The following is a 24,996-nucleotide window of genomic DNA, read 5'->3' on the forward strand; positions in this document are numbered from 1 at the left end:
TTGAGCGCGAATGCTCGAACTTAGCGTATAGCGGAACGTAGGAAATCGAATAAGGTTAGGAGAGAGTCTGAGAATTACGTCTAGTCAAGACCGAAGTTAAAACTTATCTGCTTTCCGCGGCGTTTTTCCGCCCTATTTATACCCGAAAAAGACCGGAATCTCCCGCGCGAGATTCCCGCCTTTTTCTTACGCGTCTTAAGGGGGAAGGTATTCTAGAAGCTTCTAGAACATTCTAGAAGCGTAGTTTTGGGCCCATCTGGCCCCCAGCCCTTCAACGGACTCCGATAAGATAATCTAAACATTTACACTAACCCTGGCAGTTTCCTCGGAATTCCGAGCCTAGCGTGCGTCGTCTAAGCGTTCAAGACTTTTAACGTGCGTCGTCGGAAATATAAAATTTCCGTACGTAACACATTACTCAAAAAATTGGTAATTCGTCAGAGAAAAATTTCTAGTTACGTGAAAATTAGTATTTAGGCAAAAATGAATTAATTTCTTTTTGCAAATTGATAATTTTTAGGAAACGCCGATACTCGAGAAACGGGCCAAGACTGGCACGAGTGTCGGCTTGCCAACGTTTAATGCCCTAGCCTGGCCCAACTATTACCCGAATTTGGGTAGCCGAGGCTTGGCAAGCAAGTGCCGCCCAATATTGGGCCAAAGCTTAATAGCCAGTCCTTATTATTTATCATTATTATTAGATTTACAATTTTCTTTTTGAAAAAATAATTGAAAATATATAATTGTATATATAAAAAAATTTCATAATGAGTCGGCACTGGTTTCTGACATTCACCCGACATTGAGAAATATTATATCATATATCCAATTCATATATATTCAACATTTTATTACTCTTTTTAAACTGAATTTGTTTCTTAAGATGATTTTTAAAAAATTATATATTTGCGCTGGTTATACATATGTAGACTATATATAACGCTTACATCAAATTAAAAAGTAGTCTACCACGTAAGGCAGTTGGCTCACGATGCAGAGGTCCCGAGTTCGAATCCCACCAAGGTAAGTGTGTTTTTCTGAGTTTTTCAAATACGAGAAAATATTTATAATCATAGACTGCATCTTAAGAAACAAATTTAGTTAAAAAATAGTAATAAAATTTCGAAATAAATAGTTTTTTTATGCCGGGTGAATAAATAATTATTCAGTGAAACATGTCACTCTTTTCAGAGTTGAAGAATCACTCCAAGTAAAGAATGAATAACTCACTTATTCGAAAAGTAAAATTTCACTACAATTAGACTGGCAGTATTTTCATTATTCCAAACGCCGTGGTATGGCTCAAGACTGGTGGCTAGGTTTGGCCGAAGCTTGTAGCCCAGTGTCGGGCCGGTGTTATCATCCCGTCATACAACCAAAACTGGGCCAGTCGAGGCTAAGAAACGGCGCCCAAGATTGGCAGCCTGGGTGCCCAAGCTTGGACCAAAGCTGGCCCCTTTTCGAATTCCTACCTGGTAGAAATAAATTCTTTATTAAAATAATCAATAAAATTTGTAAAAAATAAAAATATTAATTTAATAATAAAGAATTTATTTCTACTAATTACTAATTTACAAAAAAAATTAATTTTATTTTACCTAAATACTAATTTTTACGTAACTAAAAGTTTTTCTCTGACAAATTACCAATTTATTAAGTAATGCGTAATTTACTTGTGCTTAAATGTTATGTTTTATGTACCTAATTAGTAATTTTTTGTGACTAATTACTAATTTGCTAATTCAATAAAAACGAGAATAAAAATTTAATGTTTCCCTGCTTAACACTACAAAATGCGAGATATCAGTACAAAATTACCTTTTTCAAAAAAAGTAAAAAAAGGCGCCAAGTACACGCAATGTATTTTGTAAATCCAAAATATCAAAAAGTAATATTAGTTTTAATTTCTCCTTAACAAAATTATTATATCACAAAATTGCGTTACCTAACTTAATCTAAGTAATATGTATTTCAAAAAATATGAAATCTTTAAATTGCGTCAATTACAAAGCGGCGGTGTGGTCTAGTGATAGAGCGCCAGATTCGTAATCTGAGGAACCAGGTTCGAGTCCACTAGAGGCATAAATCATGGAAAAGTTTTTTTTCCGAAAAAATCGTGCCCCTCCGTGCAAGATGCGGAGAAAACTGGGCTCCGTATTTTGGAAGAGACGTTAAGGAGGTTCGATGGCTTCATCGGAGGGAGTAGTGGGACGCGGGGGTTCTGGAAACAGCGCACTAGCGTTTGAAGTAGTGGGAATGATATCTCAGTCCTAAGTCGTCTACAGACGATTCCGAGTCTCGACATCAAACTCGCGAAACTCATGTTCGACCGTTAAACGCCGTGCCGTCGTAAGCGGTGAGATCCCGACGACGGGCAGAGGCGCCGTACGGCAAACCGGGCTCGTGCGACGACCGGGTCCCCCGTTGAAGGGGACCGGCCGCCTAGTAGTGTGTCACATTGTTTTGAGCCTTTCGACTCACGAGACTCCTAGAGATATCATTGCCACCTTTGACTCTGGGATTGCTCTGATTGGTCGCCGCGTGCGTATAATGCGTGCTGCTGTTCACGTTGTTCACGACCGTGGCAGTCTAAGCAGACGAAAAATCAAGCAATTTATGCTTTAATAATTAAATTTTCTACGAAATGTGCGGTAACCTTCCCCTTTCTTTCGCTCATTTATTTGTAAATTATTAAGTTACATGTGCATATTTTTCTTTCCTTATCATTTGCATTTTTTCTTGCACTTATTTCATTCTGAAGGTATATGCAATATACCATTTCCCATAAAAACCTATGTTAAAAATGCAGCCAGTTTCATGAAATTTTAATATGTTGTTTTGGAATGCAAAATAAAATTATGTGAATTTTTTGGGAATTTTTTACCGTCCCGTTTTGAAAAAAATCTAATCCAAAAATTGTACTTTTTAAGTTTTTGGAGTAGATTTTTTCCAAAACGGAACGGTGAAAAATTCCTAAAAAATTCACATAATTCTATTTTGCATTCCAGAACAACATATTAAAATTTCATAAAACTCTCTGCATTTTGTTGTAACCATCGAACCTCCTTAAACCGTTGGTCCAAAGGAGGAAACAATAAAGTAGTGGATAAATTGGAAGTTAGAGTTGAGTACGTCCCTTCAAAACGCCCTTTAAGGCCCCTTAAAGTAAAATTCTTTATCTTTATCTTTTACAAAGAAAATATATATTGCTTTGAAAAATAATTGTTGTGCAACTACTTTTAAAAAATAAAACCCAAGTGGTAGATATCTTTGTGTTCCCATTCAAGGGTCTTCCTATTCCAACCCAATAAGTAGTAGCTTAAATTCTCCTTAACAAAATTATAATATTACAAAAAATTATTTTAATCACAAAGAATTAAGAAAATAACAGTAGAATATAAAAATATTTAATTAAAATAAAATAAATACATCTTTCTTGTAAAAAAAACTTTTGGCGCTGCTAGACCTCTGCTAGAAATTTAATAAAATACTCAACTTTTTGAATAAAAAACAATAAAAATAATTTAGGGAAGAATGCGACGGGAGTAAAAAAACAGCGCTGTTTTTTTTACAAGAAAATTTTATTTATTTTATTTTAATTAAATATTTTTATTTTCTGTTACTTTTTTAATTCTTTGTGATTAAAATGATTCTTTGTAATATTATATTTTTGTTAAGGAGAATTAAAGCTACTACTTGGGTTGGAATAGGAAGACCCTTGAATGGGAGCACAAAGATATGTACCACTTGGATTTTATTTTTTAAAAGTAGTTACACAACAATGATTTTTTAAAGCAATATTTATATATTTTCTTTGTAATTGGTGCAATTTAAAGATTTCATATATTTTTTTGAAATACATATTATTTAGGTTGAGTTAGGTAACACAATTTTGTGATATAATTTTATTAAGGAGAAATAAAGCTACTACCACTTAGGTTGAATTTTTGGATTTATAAAATACATTGCGTGTATACTTGCGCCTTTTTTTACCTTTTTTTGAAAAAGTTAAATAAATGATGTTCATCAAAACGACTATAAAATCGTCAACTAGAATGTAGACAGATGTTTTGTGAATTTGTTTAGATTTTTAAAAATACTTTAAAGTAGAACAAAATAGTGTCAAACATGACAGACGCATGTATGCACTGGAAAGATATCGAAAAAACGTATGCACACGGAGAGTTAAGTATGATAATAATGCTGCAAAAAGTTTCAACATTCCAGCAACCAGCTTGAGCGTCTTACATAATTTTTTCGATGGTTCAACAAAAATTTTCAGTCATTTACTTTCAGGTATGTCTTTATTATCCTTTCAGGTTAAACTTATTTTAGATATTTCAACAAAACCATTCTTTTCCGTATACAAGTCGTACGAATTTATCTACAACATATATATTACAAAAAAACTTTACAGTCTAATATTAAAAATAACGCGGGGCGGCAGTGTGGTCTAGTGGTAGAGCGCCAGACTCGTAATCTGAGGAACTAGGTTCGAGTCCATTAGAGTCATGTAAACATGGAATGTTTTTCCAATAGCTGCGCCCCTCCGTGCAAGATAGGCTCTTGTGCGGAGAAAACTGGGCTCCGTCTTTCGGAAAGAGACGTTAAGCAGTTAGTCCAAAGAGTTAAAGTGAGAGGAGAAGAATAGTATTGGTAGTAGATTGCAAACCCTATACGGGGATATGCAATAAATTACGAATTTTACAGGAATTTTATTAAAAATAACGCTAGAAAATTCTAATTCAGAGAAACATTAAACATTTGGCATTGCAGATAAAACCGTTTATTATAAACGCTATTATAATCTCCACGATAATGAAATCCGCATGTAGCATCGTACTGAGGTTGTGTACAGAAGAGTCTTTCAAAGACGCCGACAAGCCACGTGAGAGTGCGATCTAATCCTTTGTTGGCGGGTCTCTCTTTCCTTCACGCGGAGATCCATCCACGGGGCCGTGCGAAGCAGGTGTATGCTCCGTGCGACCTAGTAAAACACACTATCCAACAACCTCTCAGCACACATGATAGGCATAGGCTCTATAACGTCTAGCAAATACGACGCCTATACATTAATGTGTGCATATATCTGTCGATATCCTATTTATACACTTCTTACAAAAAAAATCTGTGAAAATTTTCGACTTCCTAACGTAAAAGCTTGAAGTTGTCCTTGCAAAATCTTTTAAAATCATTTTTTAAAATTTCAAATTTTGTTCATTTTTAACGAAGTTACAGCTGCTCGAATTTTGCCAATTTTTTGTAAGAAAAATTTAGTGTTCTTTTAATTTTTGTGAGAAGTGTATATATATATGTATATATATATATATATATATATATATATATATATATATATATATATATATACATATATATATATATATATATATATATATATATATATATATACATATGGTGCAGTCCATGTGTCAAGGATCCACCGGGGTCCAACTAAAAATAAATTGCTTGGGATTTTTTAGATGATCATGAAAACATGATAGTGCACATATTGTATAAGGTTAAAGGTAAAAAAAAAATAAGTATTATATGTCTTGCATCTAAGATATTGGAGGTAGGTCGTTCTAAGAAATTTTTCTTTATTTGACATTTGTATAGCTAAAATTACAAAATATAAAAAATTTTTATAGATATAAATTTTTTAGGATTTTTCAGATAAAAAAATTAATTTTAGTAAAAAAAATTTAATAGTACTAGATATCACAGACGCGCACTACGCGCGCGCTATTTACCAACAGATTCACACAACTATCAAAATTATGCTATGACAGCCCACGAAGTTAGCACAGCGAGAGAACCAATCAGCATCGCGGAAAAAAAATCAAAAATAAACTTCGAGACTTTCGAGAAGACTTCGAGAGATATGAGTATCGATTTAACATACCTTTTTTTAGATATATAAAGATTAAAAAAAATCAATTTTTTACTTTTAAGTAAGTAAATAAAAAATTATATCCACTTTTAAAAATCTCAAAAATACTCCAATATATGTAGAATATGATGCCATAAAGGAAATTTTGAGATCGCAATGGGTTCCATTCGTAAACAAATATTTTTTCCAAAACAAAATTGGATTTTCAGCGAAATTTCAGCTAAAAACTCTTAATATCAGTTTTTTTTTTAAAATTAATCTGATTATTTAATACTACATAAATAATACATTTTTAACAAATAACTATAAAATGAAAAATGGTTGTAGAATCTGCGTTTTATATTTTTTAGACTTATTTTTTTCTTCTTTTTTTGGAAAGAAGTAAAGAAGTCTTGTTCTTTATCAAAACTAAATTCTTTTAAAATCAATTAATCCTCGCTTGCACAGGAATAATTGCATGATATTTTTAATGTATCCGAAATAGTTTTTCCACATGGAAAAGGTAAAGTTTTTGGAACCAAGATCCAAGATTTGCATTAGCGAAAACTATTAAACTAATAAACTATTAAACAATTAAGAATTATAATCGACTTGACTGGTTATCATCGTCATGACAATACCATTGATTTTGGTCAGATTATTTATCGTTAAGATATTTCAGACAATGGGTTTTGGTCTTTCTAAATTAATTTATAGTGTTCCATCTTATTAGTCACCTTTTAATACATGTTATTGCGATAAGTATTACCACATGCCTCAGTGATTGCGAATTTGCTTATCTATATATATATATATATATATAAGCATTAAAATTACATTAATTTAGAAAGACCAAACTCATGGTCTGAAATGTCTTGATAATATAATCTGACCAACACCTAACATTGAAAAAATCTGCCATTCAAAGCAGTCAAATATCCGTATTAATTTGATTAATTAATTTGTTTTTATTTATATAAAAGAATTTTGAAATAAAGATATTTTATTTTTATATAATTTTCAAAAATAAAACTTATTTGACTCTCCAATTATTAAAAAAATTTTAATGTGGTTCTCTTGATAAAAAAGGTTGAGAACCCCTAATCTAATAGAACCGGTTGACCGGATAACACTCGTGTTATACCGTGTCGCTTCGCTAACTCGTTAAATATAAACAGTTCACGTTAATAATTCCAATAAGGTAGATTCCAATAATTTTTACTACACGAAACGAGAACGTTTTACAAAACTATTTTAATCTTTAAAAATAATAATAAAAATATAGCCACTATCATTTCAAATCACAATAGCTTAACGAAAAAATGTCATAGCACTTTTTATAAAAAAAAATTATTAAAAAAAAGCTTCGAAAACTTTCTCTCAGAGAAGATCTCAAACTAATTTTGAAAAACAATTTTTCAAATTTTGTATACTCTCAAAGTGAAATTTTTCCTGTTAATTTAGTACGATCATCTTTATTAAAAAGTAATATCTGTTGGGTATATACACATATAGGGATTTACAATCGGCCCAGTACTACGCCAAATAGTTGTTGTATAGTTCGAGTACTGGCGCAGTACTAGCAACACTACTGGCGCGGCGTCGGATGATAACTTGGGTCCAATGCTGGCAGATAGTACTGGCCCAGCCGTTGTCTACTGGTACTGCGCCAGTACTGGTTGCCAGATTTCTGATAATTAATTAAGAAACAAAATTTGTTATAAAACAACACATACATTTTTATGTTTTATTCACATTTTATGTTTTATTCAAATATATAAAATCGTAATTAATTAATCCTAAAAAACCTGAGATTTTTTTACCATAGCAAAGATATCACTTTCGGATCAATACGGTTACTATTGTAAGAGAACAATATGAATTTTTAATGAACAAATTGTTCAAAAATAAATAATTTGTTTATGATAATATTATTTAAACATTTTGAAAACGTCATTGTTTATACTGTTTACAAAAACTGATAGCTGATTTGAGTTCTGTGCGAAAAATCATGACAGAAATGTACATAACGCTTTATAACGCATTGTTATAAAATTAGCAAAAAACAATTGATAATGAAACCTAATTCCACTAGCCCCTGACCCTCTTATGTTATGATAAAACAAGTACTGTTATACAGAAAAACACTCAATATCAATTGTTTCTGTATAACAGTACTTATTGTTTTTTCATAACATAAGGGTCAGAGGCTACTGGAATAGGCACCACTGCTATTAGGGTAACTCCGGTATTTACGTCGCGCGGAGATTTACGCCGCAGACGTCAGAAAAAATAGAAGGAATGAAGGTACTTGCTCGCAATTATTCTGTTATATGCCTTTATGCCATATTAGTATTGTGTTGTAATTTCAGTTCTTTACTGTTAATATTAACGAAACCGTCGTGAGTTGTATCGATTTCTCACCGTAGTAAGTAGCGCGATCATATATTACGACCTACGTAAAATGATTACTGTATATGAGAATGTAAAAGGTTTAATGGTTATTTCATGATACATAAGTGTAAAGGGATAGTAAAGGATGGAATAAATAAAATACAAGTGCATAGCTCTTGTATTCTTTGTTTAGCTTGATATCTTGTGTATCCCACCAGTTTAGGATATATAGCATTTTAGCGTACGGGATTTATGCCATAGTACATACACTCTGTAAAAATCGAAATCTTCTGTGTTCTTTTTCCTTCTTTTTTTGAATCATATAACAATAACTTTTAATGCATTTATCGTTCGTCTATTTTCTTTTAAAAATTTTTCAGCTTTATAATTTGTTTATTATTTTTACACCTTAATAAGTTCTTTACACACATTTTATAACTTATTATGACATTTTATTGCTTTATTTATAAACATTATTTGTAATTTTTTTAAGGCGTATATTTCACCAATGAATGTCATATATCCCACACCCCTGTGGGATATATAGCAAAAATGCAAAGGTTTCTAAAAGTTCTTTTTATTAAATACAAAGAATAAATTATTTCATATTTCTATTTTTTTTTATAGTAGTAAACAGTATAAAGTTTTTATTGGTATAATTTATTTGCCTTAACCATAGTAGGGGAGACCGGGGCGGAGTCATCACCGGGGCAGAGTCGTCACTATAATTATCTCAAAATCTGTATGTTGTGTAAACTCGCCATTAATATTGTAAACACTACTTATGGTGTCCATGTAACCAACGGAGTTTAGTGAGATTATATGCCATGTTGTGATTTTCATTAAGGCAAACGTGTTTTCGGAGGTCAAAAGTAAAATTTTTTGCGCGCCAAAAATTTTAAATATTATTATCTCTCCGAATCTCGAGATAAGTGATTCTGAAGAGTAATGCATGCTGTAGAGATGTGCGAATTAAGGTTTTCTAATTCGAATCGAATCGAATCGAATTTGCAAAAAAAAATTCGAATCGAATCGAATCGAATTGACAAAAATATCGCCGAATCGAATCGAATCGAATCACCCATATTTCGAATTCGAATCGAATCAACGCGTAGAAATCCTGCAAGCCAGGAATGTGACATAAGCATTCAAAACATCGAATAAGTGAATCAAAATTAACGAAGTCTGAAATCTCGTAACGACCAACTGTGCAATGTGCAACTTACTCCGTCTGCACCAAGAGTCCAGCAAGATAATCCACAAATCACGACATAGTATTGGTAGGTATACTATAACTGACAGTACATATTCATTATATTCAAATACTTAATACAAAATACAAAATGGAGTCTTCATGCGAGCCTATGTAAAATTCCGTTACAACAGCAGAATTGTACAGAACTAATTGTGATATGTGGTCCCTTAGCGTCAAATGAGAAATGTATTAGTGAAATAAAAAGCATTTATCCATTTATGCATATATTAAAATTAAAAATTATACTTTATTAAAAGTAACAAATACAGAAAGGCCAAAGCCTTTTAGGGGACAGTGTGTACTACAATATTAAGTCACTGTAACTTAGTAAGACATTTTCACAGCCACAGAATTGAGTCATAGGTTTTAAGTTTACATTCATAATATATTTAATATATAATATATATTCACTTATTCAGTTAAAGAGAAAAATAGCATGAAAAATTACAATGGCAGTAGCTTGAATTATTCGTCAAATCTACACATTACCTAATATTGGCTGATAATTTTCAAGGCTCCAACTCAAGAGACGTAAACACTTTGGTAACAGACTAAGAACTAAGATTGCTTAGAGCAGAACAGAGAATGTAAAATATGATAAAACTAACACTACAAACGTTGAATTGAAACATTATGATAATCTCACAGTTTTGTACTGTGTTTTGTACTTTTTGCTAACAAACTAAGATTGTTCATAGAAACATCAAAATAAAAGAAAAAATATATGTAAATTGCACAAATGGCACTCAACTGAGGTTTAAATTCTAATGAATAGAATCAATTAAAGTAAAACAAAAGTAACATTTGACATTTATCACAATCAAAAAAATATTTGAGCATTATAAAGTTCTCCAAAAACAAGTAATTAGTAGGAATAGACTAGTGAGTACAAACACTACAGACTAACACAGGGACAGTCTTTCATTACAGGCTATTTTTTAAAGTAACTTTCAGGGATGTTATCATGACAGAAAACAGTTTCTTTCACATGCTGCGAGAGTAGGTTTGTTCTTTTCTGCATAACTACATTGCCTCCAACAGAAAAAACTCTCTCACTAGACGTCTCAGTTGCAGCAAGGGCCAAGTAGTGGCGTTGGTATCTGCAGGTAAGCTTCTACCTTAAAAAAGATATTTGTTTGTTTTATTTCACTGAAAAGAACCATTTGAGTACTAATAAAACAGTATAAAAATACGTACCTCTCTTTTTATGCTGTCCATTTTATCAGGCATTTCCATATTTTTGACCATCACAGTTTTCTTTTGAAAGTGACCCCACTTTGTTTTTTTCTGGCTAGATGCAGATAAGACTGATATGTTTGCTGCTTCTTGGTTGGTAGTAGTGCATTGAATGATGCCTCTTCTAATATGTTGCCTCCACTTTTCTAGAGCCATGTCTTCCAGCAGTGCAGCGGCTTGTAGGTTGTCACTGACAAGAACATTCTTGAACCTGGGGTCAAGCAGCATGGCAATTTGGTACAACTTTGACTCAAAGTACTGTATGTCTGGAAATCTTAATTTTATATTTGCCAGCAAAGTTTTAGCAAACATGATCCCAGTGCCCTTCTTGGATTTCTTGATGAAATCTTCCAATGTTGACTTTATTTCAAACAACACAGGTAGCACCATGGAGAGTGTTGGTTTCTTGCAGCTTCCCATTTCAGCTGTAAAGTTGGCTACTGGTCGCAGCACTTCAACGTATCCTTCTGCCAGCTTCCATTCCTGGGCTGTTAGGCTGTTGACACCTGCTTTACACTGCTCACTAGTGATAGCTGCCTTCTGCTCGACAAACCTTTCAAGCATGAGGAACTCACTATCCCACCTTGTACTAACCATCTGGATTAGGTCATGCAATGGCAGCTTGTGTTCTTCCTGGAAAAACTGGAGTGATTCTCTTGAAGTTTTACTTCTGTTGTATCGTGCTACCATGCTGGAGACCTTTTCAATAACAGCGTTTGAATCGATTTTCTTCCGTGTGTCACTAATAGCAAGCTGAAGAGTATGATTATAACAAAGCACATGCTGCCATGACCTCTTATTTTTTAGAATGTCTGGCAAGCTGGCATCACTCATGGTCTTCTCAGAAGGCTCACTCAGTGCTTTTACCATGTTAGTTCCATTATCGGACACTATGTACTTTTCAATTTCATCATCGCCTAAGTTCAATTCAGTTATTGCATCAGCAACCTTCCCGCAGACAGCTGCAGCATCATGTTTGCCAGAGAAAGGCTGACAATCCACTGTTATATGTCGCATTTGAACATCCTCATTAATAAACTGCAGAGTGAATGCTATAAAAGCATCACCAGATCTTGATGTCCAAAGGTCAGTTGTGATGGACACAAATTCTAGAGCATCTCTCACAGTTCCAATTTCTTCCAGCATTTTTTCTTTTAGTTCTTTGTATAGTTTTGGAATAATTGACCGTGAAAATGTTGTCCTACATGGAACATTATAACGTGGTTCAAGAAAATGTAGCAGATGTCGGAAACCTGGTTCATTAACAATGTTATAAGGATGTAGACCCTTGCATATGAAAACTGCTATTGCTCTTGTGATGTCCTTGGCTTTCTTGCTGGAGGGGTTAAGAGGCATGAGAGCATTGACACATTTCTTCAGTGATTCTTGCTGCCTTGAATCCTGTGTGACTTTCTTCTTTCCTTCAGTTAGTTTCTCCTTAATCTTTTTTAGTCTCATGTATTCTTTGTAAACAGTGTCATGTTTTTGCAGGTGCAACTGCAGAGTTGTTATTGTACTAGTTGGTGTAGAACGAACTGTGCCACAAATCAGGCATTTTGCTTTATCACCCCCATTTATTTTAGTAAAGAAATTCCAAATTAAGGCAAATGAGTTTGTAATTTTTTCCAAGTCAGCTGCATCTATATTTTCTGTGCTGAAGCTGTCTGTTTCCCTATTTCCCTCATTAGCATTCAGCTGTCTTGAAGTTGAAGGCACAGCTGAATTTAAAACACTCTCTACGCTATTATTTGATAATTGTCTTATCTCATCGTCACGGTTCGCACAATCCTTAGAGACATTTCTTGTAAAATAATCTGTCACTTTTTTCCTTTTACAGGAACCGTTATCTTTCTTTGTGAACGAAATTGCCTCGTTACACAACGGAGTGTCAGCAGGCGAGACCGAAGATGCAGACGGATTGTCGATATCATTGTCAGGACCTGAGTCACTCTCCATGACTGCAATCTGGAATGTAGTAATAATCCTTTTAAATAAAGAATCATAAGTGAACCTAATCTAACCTAATCTTGTAATGCCATATTAGTTCGCTTTTTCCACAGGCAATAAATATCATACGCATTCTAAAAATTACTACTGATCACAAATTACATCAAAGATAACTGCATAAAATTAAGGAATACGCATTGGAACTCACCTGCTGTGTGAAAACTGCAAATAATCCGTTGCCACCGTAACCTGCCGTAACCGGGAACACAGACTGCCTCGGCTTGTTTACGCGTGGTATTTTACAAGCCCACCGATAGAGCGCGTAACGCGCTATGTGGCCGCCTAAAATTCTTGAGAAGAATCTTTTGACCGCAAAGGCGCTCGATGCAAAACCTTCTTACGCGGTTTTTTGATTCGAATTCGAATTGTAGTGATTCGACGTTATCGAATCTTTCGAATTCGAACTACGTCAATTCGAATTCGAATCGAATCGAATATCGTCAGATTCGATTCGATTCGATTCGAATTCGAATAATTCGCACATCTCTAGCATGCTGAACACGAATCCAGTGAAATTTTTATTTTCGTTGATTTCTATAAATATTTCATGAGCGATCAAACTTAAAATCTGTGTCCGGAGCGAAGTCGTCACCAAGCCATATCATGGAGACTTCGGACGAAAATCAAAGTCAAAGAAGCAACAGTGGTCGGATTCCGGCGAGGACTTGATGATATGTGCTGCGTGTGCTCAGAAATAACAGAATAGAGCTGACGAGAAACAGTGCATTTCGTGCGAGCGTAGGGCACATAAGTGTGTGCGCTTTTCTTGTAATTATTTTCCGCCATCGTGTTTTTAATTAATGTTTCCATTTTTCTATTAAAAAATAATAAAATGTATCCTATCTTTTTCCATGATTGGAATTATAAATTTTCATTTAATTTCCTTTTGTTAAACCTCAAAAATATATGTGAACAATTCTTAAAACAAAAAAAATGTTAGAAAAAGGATGGAGACAGCGTAACACTTGTTTGCAGCGAGCACCCGCTTAAGGCCTATCTACATAAGACGCAGAACGCGAGTCGCAAGACACACGCACAGTCTACATGTCAATCTAACAAAGAGGTTAGATTGACATGTAGACTGTGTGTGTGCTTGCGACTCGCGTTCTGCGTCTTATGTAGATAGGCCTTTACTCGCACGCTGCGGTTCTCCGCGCGCAAACCGAAAAATCCTATACAGTTTATAGCACTCCCCGGGAAATTCTACCCCTGTTTCATATACAATTCTTTAAGATTCGGTCAATTATTTCCCGAAAAGTTGGAAAAATTTCGGATACCGGTTCCAAAAAAGGTCGGTAACAAAAAATTGTACACTTTATATCACTCCCCGGAAAATTCTACCCCTGTTTCATATATAATTCTTTGAGATTCCGTCAATTATTTCCCAAAAAATTGAAGAAATTAGAAAAACCGGTTTCCAAAAGATCGGTAACGAAAAACTATACACCCTGTAGTACTCCCCAGGAAATTCTACCCCTACTTCATACATAATACTTTCAAAATCGGTCCAATAGTTTCTAAGATTACCCCGAACAACAGTACAAACGACAGTAAATACGAATTCTTTTACTAAATTGCGTGTAGCCACTAAAATAAAAGTTCAAAAAAATATTTCCGATATACAGTCTTAAAGTTTAAGGTAGTCGTCTCGTCAGGGCATGTATTAGATAAAGTTTTCGATTTCGGATTTTATATCAAATTATATGATCAGCTTTGCAGTCGATTTTTTCTGTGGCTCCTTACCGACTATTTACTCTAGAAAATCGATCTCGAAAATCACAAATTTTGCATTACTTCATACAGACGACCAGAAAAAGAAGGCTCTATCATGGTTTCAATCACATATTTTCACATTTTTCGATTAGATGAAGTGAGAAAAAACATTGCTTTTTGTACATTAGATTTCAAAGAATCCGATGCAACCATAAAATATATAGTTTACCGTAGATTTCGCTGCTAATTTTTTTAGTTTATTTTAGTGAAAATGCGGTAATCGAGCAGACATTTTTTGGTCGAGGTGAGGTTGGGAAGACTTGGCTACGCCGCTGGCTAATCACTGTAGTTGCAGGTTATGGGGCTCGTCTTTCTTAGCCGAATTGGATAGTGATTGACACCCCTGTCATGCGTTTTGAAACTCTTTCTCAGTAATTGTCAAAATTCAATCGAAAAGGAGATGATGACCTTTCTCGACGACTCGGATGATCAGCTTATCAAAACGGAGTCAAATGAGAAAAATCACATAATTTGGAAAAAGTAACATACTTTGTCACGTATGAAATTTTACACCATAACTCATAAAATTATTTTTTCTTTAGCAAAAATTGAAATATATTTCTGAACGTGAAAACCTACAAACAGTCACATGACTAGCACGTAGCGAGACGCCTACCTTAAGACCCAAGCTACAACATCCCATAAGTAATTTTCTCAAAAAAAAAAAAAAAAAAAAAAAAAAAAAATACTTTTTCGACTTTGAAAATAGAGAAATTTTTATATTTTCTAGTTCGACATTTATTTTTATATACTTTTTTGAAAAATACACCTGCTTAATATTTTGTTTTTTTAATAAAACATGTATCATCTTAAAGTACATATTTTCAGCTTTAAAAAACCCTATTATTAAATTTCAATATCTATTTCCTAAGCAATAATATCTGCAGCCAAACTTGTTGATCAATTTTGAAATAACAAAATTTCAAAAAAACTATCAACTTTGAGGTCCCAACTTTTAAAAAATAAATTTTTGTAATTTTTTTCACTTATTGCATGTTATCAGCACATATTTTAAGAATATAATGCTTTAATTTAGAAGTGAAAATCTACAAATTTAAATAAATGGCAATGATATTAGTAAAATAAGTACAAAATTTCACATCGCCTCTCTTCAAATTCGATTTAAATATACTCAAAATGCTTTCTCAATTTTTCTAAACTACTTGAAAATTAGTAAATTACGTCTACTTTCGAATGGTTTTTGTAAAAGGGTATAGCTGGGTTTGTATGGGAAATCTGCCCCCGCGGCTTTTTCGATTTGCACTTGGGGGATCAATTTGACATTAAATAAAAATAATTCAGCTAAACTTTTAGCTCTTTATCTCAAACGATTTTCGAGATTTTCAAAAAAACCACTTTTTCGATTGTATTTTTTTTCAATAGTAAAATTCAAAATTATGAATGGTGATTTTTTTTTTCTAATTCTTAAGAGTAAAAGGGATCCCTCTCGTGGCATGCCACCTTGACGTGGTGAGAGGACTCCCTGTACCAACGATCCACTGAAGCAGTACCTTCGGTTATACCGAAGGGAGGGCTCGGTGGGGAGGTACAGGGTCTAAGAGCATGCTGTGCCCCCTCTTCTCGACTTGTCGAGATTTGGGGACACAATAGGTTCCGGCGCCCCTGTCAGGGAACTCGTTCCCTGACTCTAAAGCGTCGGTAGGGGAAGGCGACCCCGACTACAAACGCCCGGTCGGCTGGGACCGAGAGGGAGGAGTTTCTACTCCTCCCACCGGCCTAGAGGAAGGAAAACCTCAATAAAAAACCACGGGGTTGGGGGGCTCCTCCTCGGCCATTGCACGCCGGTGCTCCGGCAGGGTGGATGGTCCTGGGGTTCTCTCTTTTTCGGGGTGGGGTAGAGTCGGCCGTATCCTCGCGGTTGGGGGGTCAAAAGGCCTGCACCCCCCCACTTGGCGGGAGCGCGGCAGTCCGGGGAAACCTGGGCTGTTAGCGCTGCGGGTCTAGATCGCCCTTCCGCGAGGTTGCGAAGATCCCCTCTCCTAAGAGAGGGGATATCCGCCTTTCATCCGCCCAGTACGTGGTGCTGGGTTGGGTGGAGGGCAGGCCCGCACTAGGGGATTGCACACCAGGGACGTGGTCCCACGGTTCCCCTAGTGCGGAAGGTCGCCTAGGCCGCTCGGACATATTCCGGGGTCGGGGCCAACGGGTCTAGTCGTCGGACGTAAGGGCCGGCGACGGGTACGTGGTCCGTTGGGTCGGCGGTGGCGTGGGCGCTCCGTGTCCCTGCTCGTGCGTGGCGGGGACCGGGATCGAGCTTGCTCGGCCGGGGCCGAGATCAAGGTTCTTCGGCCGGCCACCCCTCGTTGCGTGCGGGTGAGGGTGGCGGGGTTCTCGCGTCGGCGTCGATCGGCGGACGGTGCCTAAGGGTCGGGGGCGGTCTCTGGGGGTCCTTCGGGGCCTTCGGGGGGCGCTCTCGATACGGGTATGGCGAACCTGGGGATACCCAAGGGCTCGGGCGGGCTGGACTCGTGAGCAATGCCAACCAGCCTAGGGGAAGGACACCCCAAGAATAAACTAACGTAAATTACATGGAAATGTCCTTTACAGAAAAAACGCTTACCGGCTCAGGAAATTCGGACCCCCAGGGCCCGGCGGAAGGGGGATACCGTCCCGGTCTCTCTCCGTCGTTATCCAACGACGGGCTGAACACAAAAAGTATATCGAAGGCGAGCACAGCGAAGGAGTCAGAGTTTGCTCGCGACAGGAAGGGGATGTTCAAGCATCCAGGAGATCCGGAGCGCCAAAGGCGTCCTGGGCCAAAAAGCTCCAAGAGTAGAGACCCCAGCTCTGAGAGTAGGAAGAGCTCTAGATCAAGATCTAGGTCTAGGACGAGGATGGAAGCAGACAGAACCTCTTCTACAACAGAGGTAGAACGAGACCCATCAGCAGACTCGTTTGTGTCGATAGACACGGATGGAGAAGAGGAGGAGAAGATGGAGGTGGAGGGGGGCTCAGAAATGCCTCCCTCGACCTCCGTTTCCGCAGGGAACCCGGATCGGAAGTTAATCTCCGAATTCAGGGGGTTCCTTAGAAAGTATCTTGGACATTCACAAGATACACTCCAGGAGGTGCTCGGGACGGAATGTCCGAATATCGTTATGGTGTGGCAAGAGGATGGGCAAGGGCGAGCTCCCACAACATTTAAGGTCTATATTAATAGACTAAAGGAGGCGAAAGCGCACCTTATTGCAGAGACCCTCGAGCTGAGGAATCTGAAGGAGGGAATAAGACAGGTTAATCGATCACAAGGCAGGGAAGCCTTGGAGAAGAAACTGAAGAAAGAGCTGGCAAGTGCGCCGACGAAAACGCTGCCAGGCTACATAATAAAAGCAGTGGAGAAATTAGATAGGGTACTGGAGAAATCCAGTAACCACAAGGGAGAGCACCAAGTCGTCTTAAAGAACGCGGCCGCGACAATTTTGGCGGCATTGACGCACCTGTTTGCGAGACAATATGGACACAGAGATGTCCATGAGAGAGAAATAGAGATCGAAAGACTTCGGCAAAAATCGGCCGAGTTAGAAAAGACAGTCAAAACAATGACGGAAGAGAATAATAACATGAAGAAAGAGATGACGGCACAGCACCAAACGATGGTGGAGATGCAACGCCAATTAAATTGGATGAAAGAGGAACTACAGACGGGGGAGAAAGGGTAGGTACAGTAGGATAACCAGCAGAACCGAGAGATGGTGATAAGGAAGAGGAGAATGACAATAATTCTGTCCACTTCTCCTTCGTCCACCTCCCCCCCTCCCCCGTCAGAGTCAGAGGATGAGGGTGAAGAGGTATCCACGCAGAAAGGGATTTCTCAAGAGGAAGAGATGAAAGATGTCTATCTGGGCCCAGAGAAAACTCCGTTGCCAGAAAAAGGTATGAAAATGGAAACAAATGGAGAAGTAGACATGGTGGCCTTTAGAAAGAAGGAAAAGGAAAAAGCGGAATTAAAGGCCTCCAGAGAAAAGAGAGAGAGGATCCTAGTAGAGATAGAGAGAGACGGCGCGGGACCGGTAAAAAGACCACCATTACGAGGCGAACAAAAGGTCGTAGCGCTGGGTATTCCTCTCAATAACGGCGGCAAAGAAGCTGTAGTAGAGAAGAAGGGAGGGAATATCGGGACGGAAGAGATGATAAAAAGATTATCGGAAATAATAGTCCACTCAATAAACGAGAAGGTGGAAAGAATGGAAGAGAGGTTGCTCGGAAAGATAGAGGACAGGATCCATCAGAACAAGGACGGGAAGGCAGTGGCTGGGAAGATAACGTCACAAGCCCTCATTCCTGCATCAAAGGCGCAGAAAGCCAAGAAAAAGCAGAAAAAAAGGAAGAGAAGAAAGGAGAGCCTCCAAAGAAGAACGAAGGAAAGGCGGCTCCCCCGAAAAAGATGGGAAAAGAGATAGAGACACAACCATCGCCCCAACCCACCACTCAACCCACCAAAAAGTGGACGGAGGTGGTGGGTAGGAAGGAGAAAGCGATAGCTCGAAAGAAAAAGGAAGAGAAGAAGAGGGCTGAGAAGAAGAAGAAAACAGTCCCCCCGTCACAACAGAAGCAGCCATCAGGGCAGTCTAAACGTAGAGAACCCAGGACTTCTGCGGTAACTTTGACGTGTCCAAAGGACACGTACGCGGACTGTATGGCGACTGTTAGGAGGAGCATTAAACTCAAGGACTTGGGGATAGAGACCCCCCCAAATGTCAGAAGGACCGCCACGGGAGCCATTAACCTGGAGCTCTCGGGCCAGGGTAGCGCTGCGAAAGCAGACGCCCTGGCAGCGAGAACGACGGCGGTCCTTCAGGGAAAAGAAGAGGTCAAAGTGACCCGTCCAAGCTTTTCAGCGGAAGTAAGGTTGACGGGCTTCGACGAATCCGTGACGGAGGATGAAATCAGGGAGGTGGTGGCCGAACAGGGCCAAGCCTTCCCAACATCAATCATGGTAGGTAAGATCAGAGGGGGGCCGAGGGGGATGTACACGGTAGTGGTTAAGTGTCCCCTCAAAACGGCCAACTCCCTGGTTAAGGAAGGGAAAATAGCGCTGGGGTGGGCGAGAGTCAAAGTAGAACTGTTAGACAAGCGTCCGCTCCAGTGCTATAAATGTATGGAAGTGGGACATACGAGGGCCACTTGCACTAATAAGGTGGACAGGACGGGTATGTGCTACAGGTGCGGTAAAGAAGGGCACCCAGCAAAGGAGTGTGTAGCACCCGTGCACTGCGTAGTGTGCGAGGGCAAAGGCTTGCCGGCCAATCATAGGTTGGGAGGCAAGTCATGACTGGAAGGAAGAAGAGGGAAAGGGAGTAATCCTCCTAAAAAGAAGAGAAAGGAGAAGAAGTCAGAGCCCACCGGAAAGAAGTCTGAGCTCACCGGGAAAGGGACAAGGACCAGGGGGGAGAAGAAATCCCAGGAAAGTAAAGGGAGGATGGCTCCCCAAAGGAAACCACCTAAAATAGTGTCCGTGGAGACCCTAAAAGGCACTAGGGTGGTGAAAGCGGGAGGAAAGGTACCGGCGATAGGCTGGATCGTGGCCCCAGAAGAGAAAATGGAAACGGAGATGATGGCCACAGGAAAGGATAGGGACTGCAGGATGGAGCAGGAAGGAACAAAGGAGGAGGGGACAGAAAAGGACCTCTGGCCAAAGAGCGAAGGCACACAGCCCTGGTCAGAGGAGGTAATGCAGGACTAAGTAATGGCCACTAAAGTCCTACAAGCCAATCTAAACCACGCCCGCGCCGCCCAGGACTTGTTCGTCCATACCATGGCGGGGCGCGGGTGTGGGTTGGGAATCGTCGCGGAGCCCTACCGTGTACCGGCAAACCATCCTTGCTGGGTCAAAGATACGGGGGGTTCCGTGGCGATAACATGGAGGATGCTGCCCAGCTCTCCCCTGTGTAACTTCATTGAATCGGGGGAGGGTTTCGTGGCGGTGCAATGGGGACTCATCTCCGTGATAAGAGTGTACGCCCCCCCGAGTTGGGACCAGTTCAGATTCGAAAGGGCACTGCGGGAGTTAAACGCGTGCACCCGCAAATGTCTACCTGGGCTGGTCATGGTGGCCGGAGACTTCAATGCGTAGTCGACGCTATGGGGCTCTCCGGCCACCGACAGGAGGAGCAGAGCGACGGAGGCATGGGCGGCGGGTCTCGGACTGTGCGTTTTAAACGCGGGCCGAGAAAACACCTGTGTGCGCAGGCGGGGTGGGTCAATTGTCGACCTTACGTGGGCAAACCCCCCTGCTGCGCGCAGAATAGCGGGCTGGGGGGTGATCACGGACTGCGAAACAGCGTCGGATCACCTGTACATTGAAGTGGCGGTCCGTGCCACCCCGGAAGAATTGCTAACCCGCCGCCAAAAAAGAGAGAAGGAATCGCGGAGATAGGCCCTTAAAAAACTGGACCGGGACCTGCTGATGGCGGCGGTCCTGGCCCAGAACTGGGATCAGGAAGGAGCAGCTGCCGGGGAGATGGGGGATGCGAACATCGGGGCTGAGAACCTGGTCAGAATTGTGACCAGGGCATGCGACGTGGCAATGCCCCGGGTTCGCAGACTCCCTCCTCGACGGGCTGCATACTGGTGGAGCTCGGAGATAGGAGAGCTTAGGAGAGAGGCCACCAGGGCTAAGAGGAGATGGCAAAAGGCCCGCGCGGGAAGACGCGGGCCCCTCACTGAGGAAGAAGCGGGAGAGGCCTGGCGTGCTGCCCGCCAGAGCCTCTCCCTGGCAATATACGCAACCAAGAAGCAGGTCTGGAAGGAGTTCCTCGCGAGCGTGGAAGAAGATCCATGGGGGCGTCCGTATAAGTTAGTCAAAGATAAACTGAGACCATGGGCGCCCCCTATCACAGAGAGTTTAGATCCCCAGGTCACTGAACAGGTGGTGGACGCTCTGTTCCCGCATGGGGATGGGGGGTAAGTTAGATTCCCCAGAGTACCCATGTGGGAGTGGAGCGAGGAACTGAGGGTTACAGAGGAGGAGCTTGCGAGGGCTCTCAAAAAGGTCAGGAGAGGTAAAGCTCCTGGCCCTGATGGGATTCCGGGCTGCGCTTAAACCTTGGCTGCGGTGGAACTGTCCGGCAGGATGTGCGGAGTATACACCGCATGCCTGAGAACTGGGCAGTTCCCCGAAAGATGGAAGAAGGCCAATCTGGTCCTCCTGCCGAAGGCGGGGAAACCCGCGATTTCCCCGTCCGCGTTCCGGCCCGTGTGCTTGCTGGACGAGGCTGGCAAGATATTAGAAAGGATCATAGCCGAACGCCTCGTCCAGCATATCTCCCAAAGAGAAAGGGAGGGCTTGGGAGGTCTCTCGGACGACCAATTTGGCTTCCGTGCGAATAGATCGACGGTGGATGCGTTAAAGCGCGTCCTCGCTCGCACGGAGGCGGAGATAGAGCAGGGGAGGGTAGCGATGGGCGTTTCATACAATGTTAGAAATGCCTTTAACTCCCTCCCCCGGCCCGTGATAGGAAAGGCGCTGTTAGCGCTAGGAGTTACCTCGTATCTCATTGAGGTCGTCCGGAAGTATTTCAGACGTAGGGGCCTGACGTACGCGGACCGGAGCGGAGTCCTGAGAATGGGGTCCCCCAGAGGTCAGTCCTGGGGCTCCTGCTCTGGATTATCGGATATGACCTGGTCCTCAGGACGCCCCTCCCCCTGAATTGCTGGCTCTCGGGTTACGCGGACGACGTGTACCTGGGAGTCAGCAGGGAGGGGTGGCGGGAGCTGATTAGATTGGCGAAGGTGGCAATAAGAAATCAAAATGAAAGATACCAACATTAAAAAAAATTTTTAACAATTCAAAAAATTTTAATCTTTTATTTTTTTAAGTAAAATGCATTTCTTAATTTTTTAAATATTTTTGTAAGTAAGTGGTTTTTTCAGTTGAAAAATTATTTTTTATATATTTTTCTAGCAGTATATATAAAAGTTTTAATGCGTTCAAACGCAAGATTTTGGGAAAAAAAAATTAGTTTTTATTTTTTTTATAATGTTCCACCACATCAAAAATAATGAAAAAATTTCTGAGTGTAAAGAAGTATAGAAAACATTTTCTGAAAAAGTTTGGCGGTGGACACTTTTAAATAACACGCAGTAAAAAAATATTATATAGTTTTATTTCTGTTCTTAAAAATCGGTTTTCCACCTGAGATTCATAATAAAAGTGTTTTTTCATCCCTTTTACTCCTAAAAATTAGAAAAAAATCACCATTTATTAATTTTAAATTTTACTATTGAAAAAAAATAAAATCGAAAAAAGTGGTTTTTTTGAAAATCTCAAAAATTGTTTGAGATAAAGAGCTAAAAGTTTTGCTGAATTATTTTTATTTAATGTCAAATCGATCCCCCAAGTGCAAATCGAAAAAGCCGCGGGGGCAGATTTACTATACAAACCCGGCTATACTCTTTGATTCTATCGATCCAATCAAAAGTTACAACTCTTTTTAAAAAGTGCGCGCGCGCCCGCGTACTCTGCAGGCGGCTTCCCACGGGACGGCATCGACGCACTTTGAAGCGTTAATTAAAAAATTATTGCTCTTACACATATTAATATTAAGAAAACTTTAGATATGTTTCTTTAGTAAAATTTTCTCTTCTTTCGATTAGCATGGTTTATTTTTTCATAAAATTAATGTTTTTTTAGTTACACTCAAAAAACCGATTTTTTCGGTCTTTTTTGTTAAATAAAACATTTAGCACAGGGTTTACGTTGGTAAACTTTTGGGACATGTTTTCTGAAACCCAAAAGAACACTTTCCAAAAAAGTTTACTCTTCGAGGAGAAATTTCCAAGTGTTTTCCTACATTGACTGGACTATTAGCTGCGGCGTGCGGCGTATATAGCGAAGTTACTCTATGTTAATTTCAATAATATTTATTTTTACTCCGTTTTCTGAAAACCAAGTAAATTTCAACAATTATTTACACACATATCTTTACACTCATGATAAAAAAATAAAATAAAGTTTTTTAATATATTTGGACATATATATTAGTAGTATTCGTAAAGTTCGTGAAATAGTCAAATCATGCATAATAATAACGATAATTTCTCAATGCTTTCTCATCGTTTTAAAGAGAAGTTTAACATTGCCCGGATTATAAAATCGAAAGAATAAAGAGAAGTGAGATTAGTGAGAGGACGGTTATAAGGAACATTCTTTGTGGAAAGTTATGGTGAAAACGATCAAATTGATGCAGATACAAAAAGAAGACTGTATTGTCATCGTTCGAGAAATAAAAGGTAACGACAGATATTTGGACTATCTTCGAAATTAAACTTCTGATAAGAACAAAATATATGTAAAGCGACTTGCTGTCGATAATTAGATTTTATTTCAGTATAAAGTATAACCATCTGCAGGTACGCTCTGTGGCGCTTTTCTTTCAACCTCTTTTAAGCTAGCAGGACCAAATGGGCAGAATCAAACCGGACCTATCGAAATATTTAGTACTTTTTTTGTACTAATTTGTACCACTAGTAACAATTTTGTACCTCGTGCTGTTTCGGAGAAAATCGTGTCGCTGCTACCTTAGAATTAAGCTACAAAAACCACAAAAAAAAAGAATAAAAAAAAGATTTTAAATACGAAAATTTGAAGGACTAAATTTGTACTAATTTGTACCATACAAATAAACTTAATATATTCATCCCTTCTGCTTCAAACAGCCCCTAATAAAACTCAGTCCTCTTAGTCTCAAGTGTAAAGTACTCTTTTTAATCAGCAGAACCAATCGCTAGTTGTAGACTCGATTCAGTATAATTTGTACGACAAAAATATAACGTTTCCGATTTTGTACCCCAGCCGTTTGATAAAAAACTACCCCCGATACCTAACAATCTCAAGAGTAAAGTACTCTTTCTCATCAGCAGAATCAATCGCTAGTTGTAGACTCGATTTAGGATAATTTGTACCGCGAAAATATAAAGTTTCAGATTTTGTACCCCAGCCGTTTGATAAAAAAACTACCTCCGATACCTAACAGTCTCAAGAGTAAAGTACTCTTTCTCATCAGCAGAATCAATCGCTAGTTGTAGACTCTATTCAGTATAATTTGTACTACAAAAATATAACGTTTCAGATTTTGTACCCCAGCCGTTTGATACAAAACTACCCCCGATACCTAACAATCTCAAGAGTAAAGTACTCTTTCTCATCAGCAGAATCAATCGCTAGTTGTAGACTCGATTTAGGATAATTTGTACCGCGAAAATATAAAGTTTCAGATTTTGTACCCCAGCCGTTTGATAAAAAAACTACCTCCGATACCTAACAGTCTCAAGAGTAAAGTACTCTTTCTCATCAGCAGAATCAATCGCTAGTTGTAGACTCTATTCAGTATAATTTGTACTACAAAAATATAACGTTTCAGATTTTGTACCCCAGCCGTTTGATACAAAACTACCCCCGATACCTAACAATCTCAAGAGTAAAGTACTCTTTCTCATCAGC

At 39.0% G+C, this 24,996-nt stretch overlaps 3 protein-coding genes across 14 annotated transcripts in view; 1 reads left to right on the top strand and 2 right to left on the bottom strand.

Moving 5' to 3' along the window:
• Positions 1 to 24,996, bottom strand: part of Wdr62 (WD repeat domain 62) — a 227,182-nt gene that overhangs the window by 70,610 nt on the left and 131,576 nt on the right. The window lies entirely within an intron of this gene.
• The window catches only part of LOC143907335 (uncharacterized), a 181,526-nt gene that overhangs the window by 69,120 nt on the left and 87,410 nt on the right, over positions 1 to 24,996 (top strand). The gene's annotated exons all lie outside the window — the stretch shown is intronic.
• LOC143907253 (zinc finger BED domain-containing protein 4-like) lies at positions 8,903 to 13,786 on the bottom strand. The gene is made up of 2 exons (XM_077423897.1): positions 10,716 to 13,786; positions 8,903 to 10,636 (listed from the first exon to the last, which is right to left on the bottom strand). The coding sequence occupies exons 1-2, from the start codon at positions 12,708 to 12,710 to the stop codon at positions 10,583 to 10,585; spliced, it is 2,049 nt and encodes a 682-aa protein (XP_077280023.1). The 5' UTR covers positions 12,711 to 13,786; the 3' UTR covers positions 8,903 to 10,582.

Source organism: Temnothorax americanus, unplaced genomic scaffold (assembly GCF_048541705.1).
Source record: "Temnothorax americanus isolate GAGA-0224 unplaced genomic scaffold, ASM4854170v1 Scaffold8, whole genome shotgun sequence".
NCBI lineage: Eukaryota > Metazoa > Arthropoda > Insecta > Hymenoptera > Formicidae > Temnothorax > Temnothorax americanus.

What these genes read in the sequence shown, in the direction of transcription:
- LOC143907253 (XM_077423897.1), bottom strand. Translation starts at nt 12,710, where the DNA reads ATGGAGAGTGACTCAGGTCCTGACAATGATATCGACAATCCGTCTGCA. An exon ending in TGGACAGCATAAAAAGAGAG is followed by an intron (nt 10,637 to 10,715) that starts GTACGTATTTTT and finishes ATCTTTTTTAAG; the next exon opens with GTAGAAGCTTACCTGCAGAT.